Here is a 13092-nt window from a genome sequence, read left to right as displayed (position 1 = left end):
GACCACAATATAAAAGACATTTTAATTTTACAGTAAGCCAGAAAGTCCAGATTATTGGCATACACATCAGCAAGCCTGGTCTAGAGTGTTTAATCACAGGGGTGATAAATATTGGTTTCCTGCCTGCTCTGCCCACCTTATTTAAAAATATCAGGATATTTGCTTTCAAATGACACAAACTGCTGAGGCTATAATCTACAAAATGACCACTCACTTTTAACAGCAATCCTGTTATACCCAGTTACCACTGAAAGGACAATTTCATAGAACCCAGCTTTTGTGAAGATAGAGTTTTAAGAATCTTACAATTTAGGAAGAGCATATGGAGATTTTTTTTAATCTAAAAACAATCTTTGCATACCTAAGGGAGTGCCATTCCTCCTCAGATTTGAGAATTCTTAATTCCTATGTTTTAAAACATTACATTTCTACTCAATTTTTAAGTTAATAAAAGCAAAAGCCAGAAATTGTTGCAAGATCTCTACCAAATGTCATAAAATGCCAACTCCAAGAAAGGGCACCACAGTGAAGCCTAAAGGGCATGACCACAATATTCCACAAAATATTCGACCCTCCTTATTTTATTTGATGTTGCAACATTTGGCTGTAATGTGCCTAAGGCCCAAACAGAAAAATAAAAGGACTCCAATTTTCTTTGAATAGTCTGGAAATACCTTACTTCCAAATTATATTGATTTAAAATTTCTGTTTTGCCATTTTTTTCTTCAGGTTGGAGTTTATGCTTGTGGGTTTGACTCATAAAACACCCAGAGGGCAAGAGAAGTCTATGTACAATCTCCTCTATGTGATCACTAGCACAACACAATTAGTACCAAGAACGGTGGAAAACTGTATTTGAGACAAAAAGAAAAATTATGTATTAATGAAAAAAATGCCAGGTCTAAAACTGTAGACCAAAACACAATAACTTATCTTTTAAGATAAGAATAGCAAAAGGTCAAGTGGTTCTTGAAAAGAAAGAGATAAGAAGATAAAGAGTATCTACTAGAGTGTTTATATAAAATGGCACAAAGAAAGTATACCTAGTGATGTCTCAGAAAATAAGTTGCCAACATTGCTTCTACTTGGGAAACATAAAGTAGAGATTTAAGAAATTATTCTGATAGTTTAGATACAGCAGTTTTGTACTGGCAGTTGCACAAAGGAAGGAGAGAGGAGTGGAAATGAAATTATTGGTTAGGAAGATTGGCACTGTATGGTAAATTCACCACATATTTAAATGCTCCAGATTGAGAATTAAGATGATTTGAGAAATCGTTACAACCCTATTGCCCTATCATTGGGGTCAAGCCGAAGCATGCCCCGATGAAGAATCTAGGTTCAGTTGTCTGACCCAGCTATTTCCAGAATATTAATAACTGACTCAGTTGTTGCATAAACTATTACATAAAACCTATTGATTTGGATAAATTGACTTCTACAGCCCTGTGTGAGTATACCATGTTCATCTAAAAAATTTATACTCTGGTCATATGATAGTCATGCTCTGCTTCATGAAGCATTTGATGGAGTAAAAGCAAGTTGTTAGGAGGCAAAGGCTATGATTTTCAATGTAAATATGACAAGGAAAAGAAGCCACATGTAGTAGGCACTTCCATATTTTAGTGAGGGTGTTGATGAAGATGATGTAATATTCATAATACTTCATTCAAACGGCAGTGAACAGTACAAAATACTGCTGGAGACCGAAATATAATTGTGTCCTTCAGGAACACAACACATACTTGATGACCATCAGGACCACACTGCTGATCAGTTTTGAAGACAACAGTAAGATGCCTTCATACATCATCTGGTTTTCAATTTTTTTTGGAGGTGAAGATGCCCTCTTTATGGAATGGTTGAACAGGTATGTTGTTTCCTCCTCCTTCTCTCTCTCCCCTTTTTTTTTTCTCCCTTTATTTTCTCAGTAAGTCCAGTGATTTAATTCCTGAAGCAGGAAAAGAATGTTAAGATAGATGCTGCTAGAAATGACAATGTCAGACTCTTGACAGAGTGATTATTTCAAGCTCAGAATGAATCACTTTTAAGACAGAAACCTTTGGCTTGTTTGTTTTGTGCCTTTTAGGCATTTAATACTTCCATTGAGACAAATTGAGAGTAAACTTTTAAAAGAGAAATAGTAAAAAATATTTAAATAAATTGTGCTAAACATAAATGCTAGGATAAAAAATAAGTATAAAAGTGCTGATTGGAGAGAAATTTTCTTCCAGGAGGACTTCCACATGATCATTTTATTTTACTTCCATATGGAATCTGTAAAGAAACTAGTAAATCCACAAAACTTTGGGAACGACCTTGGGAAATAAAACAGTACTGAATTGTTGGGAGAGACCAGCCCTGTAGTTTCTAAAATTGTCCTGTGAGGAGATGTCCTGCTTTCAAACCTACCATGTTGCCAGTGAGAGGTGTGGGAGAATTTTGCAAAGGGTTCTAGTCAAAACTGAAGGCAAGATTTCAGTTCCTATGATTGATAATGGAAATATGATTTATGGTAGTTTTTCATAAGTAACTCTGTTTTCTCTGAAAGCTGACTTCTGTCTGCACTATTGGTGTTATAAATTTGTTAAAATATATAAAAATATTTCATTTCAATGTTCTTCTAACTTACTAAGCAATGATTAAATAGCCTCTACTACCATTTGAGGTCCTTTTTACTTATTATTTAATAAAACTATCTGGTTTTCAATTCAATATATAACTACAGATTGTACTACATAATTGAGAAAATTAATTTTCTTACATTTTCTTTTTATACCTATTATCAAATCTTATTAATGTCCTAGCATTGTTTACTAATAGATTTCTCAAAAACCTTTATTTTTATTCCTCATATATGAGTTACTGTGAGATTGTGAGAAAGCCTATGTGATTATTCTTTAAAGCATGTAACAGAAAGAGATATATTATTGATAATGCTTAGAGAGGAGTTTTTCTAACAGCCTCTTACTGGGAACTACTGGGAACAATAACAATTAAACGTATAAGTGAAGAAAACTATACCAAGTGAAACTACCTTTAAAAAAAGTGCTGTTCTATTTCAAAAGAAGTGTTGATATTCTCCAAAAGCCTCCATTCTGTCCCTGAGGGCTACGCTACATCTTGTAACGGTATAATCGAAAAGCACTGGCATTCTCTTCTTACAACTACATTCAGCTGTGATTAATCCTCTCCATAGTTTATCTGCCTCTCCGTGTATCCTAAAGACTCTAACTGCAACCAGTTGGGTACCATGTCACGTGGAAGGATGTGTGATTAACTCATTAATGTGTCATGTTTTGAATCTAAAGAACCATGGAGATGTCCTAGTGATTTGGCTTTATCAGACTGATGGCTGTGCATGAGTATGCAGGAAAATTATTGTAGGAAACTTCCGTAAAGTAGTATGTTTGCAGTACACTGTTTCATTTTCTTACTCAAAATCTAAAAACTATCTGGGAGGACTGAGAGGAATAATAGAGATTTGTAATTACGAAGTTGACTTTGAAAAGTCACAATTATGTTTCCCATTACAATATGATATAGCTTCCTTTTGAGTGGCAGAGGAGGGCATGTGTCTTTTTTTTAAGCCTTTGGTTTCTTTAAGTAAATCTCCTCAAGCAATTACAGCAAAAATAGCAAGAACTAGCAAATATGATTGGCATGAATTTCTCTAAAAATATCATGAAAAAAATTCATTACTATTGTGAATCTAGATTGACCTTACCCTTATGCAATGAAAGTAATTTTTAACTAATACTGAGTTACATTCCATTCCAGATTTCCTATTTCAAAGGGTGTCTCAAATTTCTAAGATGTTAAACCAAGTATTGAGCCATTTTTGTGTATGTAATAAAAGTCTTTAAAATTAAAATGGTAATCCTAAAACAACCAAATGCATGAAAAAAATGGTCTGACTGTATAACAAAAGGGAGTTATATAATTCTACTTGAGTGAAATCTTTCATCTTTGATTTACAGGTTGGAGTCCTCTTTAACTAAAACCATATTGTTCCATATCTTTCATATCATGGCCTTCCCTAAAACCTTGTTTTAATTAAGGTTTCTTTCAGATTTTTGAATAAAAGCATGACAATCTTCACTTATGGCTTTAATATATCCTTTGAGTTAGGAAAATATATAAAAAGAAACATCAACTCTTTTGAAAGCATTGTCAGATATTAAATACTGCAAGGTATTCTACATCAGTGTCCCTAGGTGTTTTGAGTTATACATTGAAACAGAATTTTGGGAGGTAGGGGGATACCCTACTTATATTTAGTATGTTGCTTTTAATCTCAGAAATAAATGTTCTTTATTTATAGCCTTTGACACTAAGGCAACGTGTGTAAAGGTTAAGTTCGTGTTGTTTTCTTCACATGAAGGCACAACTTCAAGGTTAACTCAATTCAAGATGACTTCAAATAAGCAATGCCTTCATTAACACATTTCAAAGATCTAGAAAATTCAGTAATATTGCTTAAACCATATTTACCTCCATGGTTTTACAGCTAAAAGAACACATTAGACCAAGCAACTGTGTTAACCTGGGAAGTAAAAAAGTAAACTAAGTTCTCAAAGATCCTAGGTAATTGGGGAGATTATGGGTAATCCTCATCTTTTTTTTTTTTTTTTAATAGGGAGGAAGGATGAAAGGCAAGAAAAAGGAAGTGATGGAAGACAGAAAAATAAAAGTGAGAGAATAAGTTCTTGATAGATTTGGAACAAATTAAGATGGCCTTTGAAAAGTTATGCACTTTTCAAAGACACTGAAAATCCTCTGTGGAACATATGCTCAGAGCTACTGTCATCAGAACTGGGGATGTATAAGCGGGGAGGGAGACCTCATCTTAAATCAATCGTGAATCTCCTGTGTGAGAACACAGAAAGGGATGTTAGGGAAACAGAGTGATTTTTCTCAAAAAGTGTGATATAAAATATTGCACCATTACATACAGTGTGTGAGGTTCCTTTGGCATTGGACTTTGAGATACAGCGTGGTTTATTCCACTGAAAAAAAGCCTGATCCCAGTTCCTCCATCTTGGACTTTTACTAGCAACAGTTGAACCCTGTGTTAAAACAAAGGACCAAAACAAACAAAACAAAACAAAAAAAACCCCCACAATCTGTCGGGAATTGCTATCTGTTCATAGCTGAAAGCAAATCCTGTAAACAATGTAAGGCTGACGAAAAATTACCCAATAAAAAACTGATCAGAATGTCAGGAATGAGTATTTCTCAGGTTTTGCCCAAAATTTTGCTGGCTGTCATAGCATGTGTAATTAACAGTATCTAATGCTGTACTGGATGTTTGTAGTTCATATTTTGGGCTTGGGAGTGGGTCACCCAGCATATTAAAAGCACGCTGGAAGCAGTTTCTTCCAATCGTGGTTTACTGTAACTTTAGAATCACAGCGGTTACTTTTAAGGAATCTTTAATGCCCTTTCAAGTCCATCCAAAGAACAAGTGAAGCTGCTGTTCAGAATTTTGTGCCCAGTGTTTATGTTCCATGGAATCTGTGCCACCCAGGCAGCAGACAAGACATGTCTGAAGGTGCTGGGGTGGTGGTGGGATACACAATGATGTCACACACAGGAAATATCAGGGGTGGGGAAGCTGGGGAGGACTTGGCACTTCACGAGGCTGGCTCCTCTTCCATAGGCTCACCCGCAGTTCTGTAAAAATAAACAGGCAATCAGAATACAGCATAAGAGTACACAATGACATTGTAGATTTTCATGCATAATCAAAGCTGATTTTTCAGCTCTCTCTGATGTTTATTTGTGTTATTCAGTTGTCCATAAATAGAGTTTCTTTCCTAGGAAGTATAAACAAATGTCAAGTGGAAAAGCATTTTCGATCCAAGCAATCATTGGAAATGTTCCTGTTTATATTAAAACATGTCAGAATATTTTATAACTCTAGATTCCAAAATGTACATGTTTTGTGTCTAGTACAGTCCAATAATTTATTGAAAAAATTAACTATGATATTTGATTTTAGGAGCAATTGCAGTGATTTCCTATGGAACCAGTTTGCTAATGAGAGCGAAGGACCCAGCTAGCTTCTGGAGGAGACTCACCAGGGCTCTGGTTTTTGCTTCTGTTCTTTCATAACTGGATTGGCTGCCTGCTGGAGGCATTTCAAATCAAATTCTGAATTTGATTAGCAAATCGCTGCTACAGACCCAACGTTTTTACAAGAAATGCACTATGGTAGTGTGTAAATAGTTTTTATTTGGCATCATCTGTGGGGGGGTTCTGCTCTGGCAAAACCAAAACTAATTGCTTGAAAATTTATACTTGAGACTTAGCCTTAATTTAGTAACACTCTCAGGGTGTTTTAAGGCAAACTTTTAGAATGATTTTTAATTTGGTCAAAAGGATAAATTGTAGCAGGAATCCAAATACATGAGGTCGCTGGATTGCTGAGGGAAGAACGCTGGGGTTTGAGATGCCTGGAGAATTGGGTATGAGTCTGAGCTCTGCGATTTGCTAATGTTGCAACTGCTAATGTTGTAACTATACTTCTGTGAGGCTGTGGTTTCATGTTTAAAACCATGAGAAAAAAGATGTTCCTTACAGAATGAGCGAAGGTTAAAAAAAACAAAGGAGGTGAAATTGACTTCTAAACAATACACACTATGAGACTAGTTATTTAACTTTGGATCTGTCCCTTCATCATCTAACATACGCTTAAAACTGTGTTGAATGGTACCCAGATCCAGTCATGCCTATGCTACCATAAGGAAACACAATATTTGGATGATAGTTCTCTCTGGGTGGTGGCATAATAGGTAGGTGGTTTAAGTTTTCTTTTTCATACTGTTTATTCTCCTGCCAGTATTCTATAATGAATTACTTTCCTATTAGAACAAATTGCTATATATTTAGGACACTGTTGTTACTGAAGACGAACAATTTAGCCATGTTATTTTATAGGTTTATAAAGAAAAAAAACAAGATTTCTATGTATCTACAAATAAACTAGTTGCCATTTTAATTTAGCATTTTGATAATAAATTTAAAACACTGAAAGTTTTTATCCACAGAATAGTAATAAAAAAGATTTTAATGCATTCCCTAAAGAATGAGAAATATTAGTTACTCATTATTTAATGTTACTAAAAGGAGAGAGTTCCAATGAATCTATGTGGAATACTTAAAAAAAAAAAATTCTTCAGAAGTTATAGCCTGTCCAACAGTATACTGGATAAGGAGGTTGTGAGAAAGTGTTTAGAGCTGCTATATAAGATAAAAGCTATTTAAATGAGTCATACTCTATTAAAATCTTTCCAAACTAAAATCATCAGCATTCCTGGAAGAAAATTTTTGAATTAAGGAAAACATTTAAGTAACTAAACTAATTTATATGTAAACATGCAAACATTTACATTCAAGAATGTGAGGATTATAGAGGTACAGAATCCTCAAACTAGATACTCCAGTGGAGACTGGATTTTCCTATTTATTTTTTCCAAGCTTTATTGAGATATAATCAACATATAACATTGTATAAGTTTAAGGCAATGCGATTTGATACACATATATATTGTGAAATGTTTACCACAATAATATACCCTCCACCTCACATAATTACCACTTTTGTTGTTACGATGAGAACTTTAAAGATGTACTCTCATAGCAAATTTTGAGTATACAATACAGTATTCTTAGCTGTCATCATCATGCTATATATCAGATCCCATGAACTCATACATCTTATAACTGGAAGCTTGTACCTTTTGACCAATATTGTCCCATTTCCTCTACCTCTCAGCCCTGCTAATCATCAATTTATTGTTTCTATGAGTTTAACATTATTTTTTCCATTTTTATTGATAAGTAATTGACATACTTCACTGTATAAGTTTAAGGTGTACAGCATGATAGTTTGACATACATATATTGTGACATGATTACCACAATAGGTTTAGTTAACATCCATCATCTCATATAGAGTTCAATGTTTTTAGATTTCACATATAAGTGAGATCATACAGTATTTATCTTTCTCTGTCATATCATTTAGCATATCATTTAGTTTCACCCATGTTGAACCTTCCTTTTTATGGCAGAATAATATTCTATTGCATGTAGATGCCACATTTTCTTATTGATTCCTCCATCACCAGACACTTAGGTTTTTTCCTTGTCTTGACTATTGTAAATAGTGCTGCAGTGAACATGAGAGTACAGATATCTCTTCAAGACAGTGATTTTGTTTCCTTTGGATATATACCCAGAAGTGGGATTACTGGATCACATAGTAGTTCTACTTTTACTTTCTTAAGGAACCTCCATACTTTTTCCGCTAGCAGCTGCATCAATCTATATTCCCATCAACAGTGCAAATAGATCACTTTCTCCACATCCTCACTAATTTGTTATCTCTTGTCTTTTTGATGCAAGCTGTTTTAGCAGGTGTAAAGTGATATCTCAGTGTGGTTTTGCTTTGAATTTCCCTGATAATTAGTGATGTTGAGCACCTTCCCGTGTACCTTTTGGATATTTGTATGTCTTCTGTAGAAAAATATCTATTCTGGTCCTTTTCCTATTTTTAAACTGAGTTAATTTATTTACTTATTTATTACTACTGAATTATATGAACTTCATATGTATTTTGGATATTAACCCCTTATCAGATATATGGTTTGCAAATATTTTCTCCTATTTCATAGGTTGCCTTTTCACTTTGTTGATTATTTGGCTGTGCAAAATTATTTAGTTTGATGTCATTGCACTTGTTTATAATTTTACTTTTGTTGCTTTTTCTTTTGTTGTCATATCCAAGAGATTAATTGTAAAGACTAAAGTCAAGGAGCTTTTCTTATTTTCTTCCAAGAGTTTTATAGTTTCATGTCTTACATTTAAGTTCTTAATACATTTCCAGTTAATTTTTGTGAGTGGTATAAGGTAGGGGTCCAGTTTCTTTCTTTTGTGTGTAATTAAATATTCCGTATTCCCAACACCATTTATCAAAGAGATTATTGTTAGCCCACATTGAGTATTCTTGACTCCCTTGTCAAATATTAGTTGATGATATACATGAGGGTCTATTTTTGGGCTCTCAAAGAATTGAGACCAATTGTTCCATTGGTCTGTGTGTCTGTTTTTATGCCAGTGCCATACTCTTAATTACTATAGCTTTGTAATATAGTTTGAACTCAGGATGTGTGAAGCCTCCAGCTTTGTTCTTTCTCAAGACTGCTACAGCTATTCAGGGTCTTTGGTAGTCCCACTGAATTTTAGGATTTTTTTTTAATTTATGTGAAAAATGCCATTGGAATTTTGAGAGGGATTGCATTGAATCTATCAGTGACTTTGAACAGTATGGATGTTTTAACAATATTAACTCTTCTGATACATGAACGTGGAATATCTTCCCATTTATGTGTGTCTTCAATTTCTTTAATCAGATATTACTGTTTTTGGTGTATAGATCTTACTTGGTATCCTGAAAGTTTACTGAATTCATTTATTAGTACTAACTTTTTTTTTTTTTTGGTGGAGTCTTCACGATTTTTTACATATAAGATCATATTAGGAAACATTTTTCTTGTTTCTGATCTTAGAGGGAAAGCTTTCAACTTTTTACTATTGAGTATGAGTGAAGTTAGCTGTGGGTTTGTCATTCATGGCTTCTATTATGTTGAAGTATGTTCCTTCTATACCCAATCTGGTTGAGAGTTTTTATTATGAAAGAATGTAGAATTCTGTCCACTGCTTTTTATGCATCTATTGAGAGCATAATATATTTTTTTATCTTTTATTTCATTACTGTGGCGTATCATATTCATTGATTTGCATATGTCAAAATCAACCATCCTTGCTCCCAGGGATAAATCCCAATTGCTCATGGTGTATGATCCTTTTAATGTGCTGTTGAAATTGGTTTGTGAGTATTTTGCTGAGGGTTATTGTATCTATGTTCATCAGGGATATTGGCCTATAGTTTTCTTTTCTTGTAGTATCCTTATCTAGCTTTGGTATCAGGGTAATGGCTGCATAAAATGAGTGATAGCTTCCCTAAATCAGTAAATCAGAGATTCAGATGCAAATGACCAGAACAGGGGCTTGTCACCTACCCCAAGGCCACAGATAACTAGCGTTCTGGGTCCCATGGTGAGTCTGGGAGGTGGGACCTTGTGAAAGGCAGCTGTGACAGGTGATGTCTGTCAGACACCAGTTTCTGGGCTGGCCCTGCTTCCACCCCAGGTTCTGGGTGGGGAGGGAGGGCAGACTTTCAATTTTTTGGATGAGTCTGAGAACCAGTATTAATTCTTCTTTAAACGTTTGAAAGAATTCACCAGTGAAACCATCTGGGACTGGACTTTGCTTTTGGGGGAGGTTTGGGGTTACTGATCCAATCTCCTCTCTCATTATTGACATGTTTTTTCATGATTTAGTCTTGGTAGGTTGTATACTTCTAGGAACTTATTTCTTAAATGTTGTGCAATTTGTTGTCATACAATTGTTTATAGTAGTCTCTTGTGATGGTTTCTATTTGTGTGGTATCACCTATAATGTCTCCTCTTTCATTTATAATTTTGAGTCCTCTCTCTCTTTTCTTGGTAAGTTTATTTAAAGGTTTGTCAATTTTTTAAATTAAAAAAAAAACCCAACTGTTAGTTTTGTTGACCTTTTCTCATGTTTTTCTATTATCTATTTCATTTATTTCTGCTCTGATTTTTATCTTTTTTCTTGTCCTAACTTTGGGGTTAGTCTGTTGTTCATTTTCTACTTCCGTAAGATGTAAAGTTAGGTTGTTTGAGGTGTTTTTTTTAAATGTATGCATTTCTTGCTGTAAATTTGCCTCAGCACTGCTTTTGCTGCATCCCATAAGTTTTGTTACATTGTGTGTCCAGTTTCAAGATAACTTTTGGTTTTCTTTGGTTTCATCTTTGATCCATTAGTTATACAGGAGTGTGTTGTTTAATTTCCACATATTTGTGAGTTTTCCAATTTTCCATCTTCTATTAATTTCAGTTTCATACCATTGTGGTCATAAAAGGTACTTAGTATGATTTCAGTCTTTTAAAATTTGCTAAGACTTGTTTTGTGACCTAACATACTACCTATCCTGGAGGATGTTCCATGTGCACTTGAGAGGAATACATATTTTCCTGCTATTGCATGGAATGTTCTATATATGTCTATTAGGTGCATTTGATATAAAGTATAGATCCAGTCCAATGTTTCCTTATTGTTTTTCTGCCTGGATAATCTATCTATTGTAGAAAGTATTGTATTGAAATCCCTACTGTTATTGTACTGTTGTCCATATTATTCCCTTCAGGTCTGTTACTATTTGCTTAATGAATTTAGATGCTCTGATGTTGGGTGTATTTGTATTTAAAATTATTGTATCCTCTTAATGATTTGATCTCTTTATATAATGACCTTCTTTGTTCTTTGTTACAGTTTAGGCTTAAAATCTATTTTTTTCCTGATGTAAGTATAGTTACTCTTGCTCTATTTTGGTTTTTATTTGCATGGAATATCCTTTTCCATCCTTTCACTCTGAGCCATTTACATTTAAGATAATTATTGATTGTTAACAACTTACTATTGCCATTTTGTTGTTTTCTTGCTATTCTGTACTTACTTTGTTCCTTTCTTCCTCTCTTGATGTCTTCCTTTTAAATTAATGATTTTCCATAGTGGTATGCTTTAATTCCCTTCTCTTTATCTTTACCTATCTACCATAGGCTTTTGTTTTGTGGTTACCCCAAGGCTTACTTGAAACATCTTATAGATATACCAGTCTAATTTTAACCTGATAACAACTTTGATTGCATATGAAACTCTAACCTTTTATGCCTCCTCTCTATAGTTTGTTTTTGATGTTATGATTTATGTTTTTTTTTTAATGTGGTGTATCCATGAACAAATTACTGTAGCTATAGCTATTTAAAATTTGGTGTCCTTTAACCTTTATCTTAGAGTTAAGTGTTTAACACATCACCATATTATAGTTTTAGAGTACTCTGAATCTGACTATATACTTACCTTTACCAGTGTATTGTATGTTTTCATATGTTTTCATGTTGGTAATTATAGTACTTTTCACCTTGGAGGACTCCTTTCAGCACTTCTTATAAGCAAAGTCTTGTGGTGATGAACTACCTCAACTTTTTCTTTTTGTTTGGGAAAGTCTTTACCTGGCAAAGTTGTCCTTTAGAAATTAATGTGAGATAAAGTATCCAGTTTTTTTCTTTCAGCACTTTGAGTACACCATCCCATTCTCTCCTGGCTTGTAAGGTTTCTGCTGAGAAATCCACTTGATAGGCTTATGAGGGTTCACTTGTGTGAGAGAAAATTTTTCTCTTGTTGCTTTTAAAATTCTCTTCGATTTTTGAGTTTTATTATGAGTCTTGGAGAAGATCATTTTGGAATGAAATTTTGGGCTGACCTATTAGCTTTATGAACTTGTATGTCCAAATCTCTCCTCAGGTTTGGGTAGTTCTCAGCCATTATTACTTTAAATAAGCTTTCTTTCCCTTTTTTCCTCTCTTCCCTTCCTGGCACTCCAAAATTCATAGGTTGTTTGTCTTTATGGTGTCTCATAAGTCCCACAGGCTTTCTACATCCCTCTTTCTTTTTTTTTTTTTTCATTTGGCTCCTCTGACTGGATAATTTCAAATGATCTGTCATTGCCGCTTCTGCTTGGTTCAGTTTGATGTTTAACTCTGTATTGAATTCTTTAGTTATTGAATTCTACAGATCCAAACTTTGTACTTGTTTATGTTTTGGTACTTATTTATGTTGTCTATCTTTTTCTTGAACTTCTCATTTTGTTCTGGTATAATTTTCCTGATTTTTGTTAAACTGTCTTTCAGTGTTCTCTTGTAACTCAACTCTCTGAGCATCTTTAGAACAATTATTTCTAATTCTTTTTCAGGTAATTCATGTATTTCCATTTCTTTGGGGTCAATTAGTATGTTTTCTTTGTTCCTTTGGTGGTGTCCTGTTTCCCTGCCTTTTCATGATCCCTGTGGCTCTGGGTCTGGGGCAGGGGGTCATGATATCTTGTTGGCTCAGGTGTCTCAGGTCCACAACATTGATAACTATGTGGTCCCTGGTGAGTAC

At 34.2% G+C, this 13092-nt stretch overlaps 1 protein-coding gene across 1 annotated transcript in view; it reads right to left on the bottom strand.

Moving 5' to 3' along the window:
* Window positions 1-5606: 5606 nt before the first annotated feature.
* Window positions 5607-13092, bottom strand: part of HDAC9 (histone deacetylase 9) — a 719791-nt gene continuing 712305 nt past the window's right edge. Inside the window, exon 26 of the mRNA XM_057730709.1 lies at window positions 5607-5676. Within this exon, the coding sequence (XP_057586692.1) occupies window positions 5637-5676 (40 nt within the window). The 3' untranslated portion in view covers window positions 5607-5636. The remainder of the gene's footprint in view (window positions 5677-13092) is intronic.

The sequence above is a fragment of the Hippopotamus amphibius genome, chromosome 4 (genome assembly GCF_030028045.1).
Source record: "Hippopotamus amphibius kiboko isolate mHipAmp2 chromosome 4, mHipAmp2.hap2, whole genome shotgun sequence".
Lineage (NCBI taxonomy): Eukaryota > Metazoa > Chordata > Mammalia > Artiodactyla > Hippopotamidae > Hippopotamus > Hippopotamus amphibius.
Note: the sequence above shows the minus strand (reverse complement) of the source record. Positions and strands in the feature narration are given on the sequence as shown.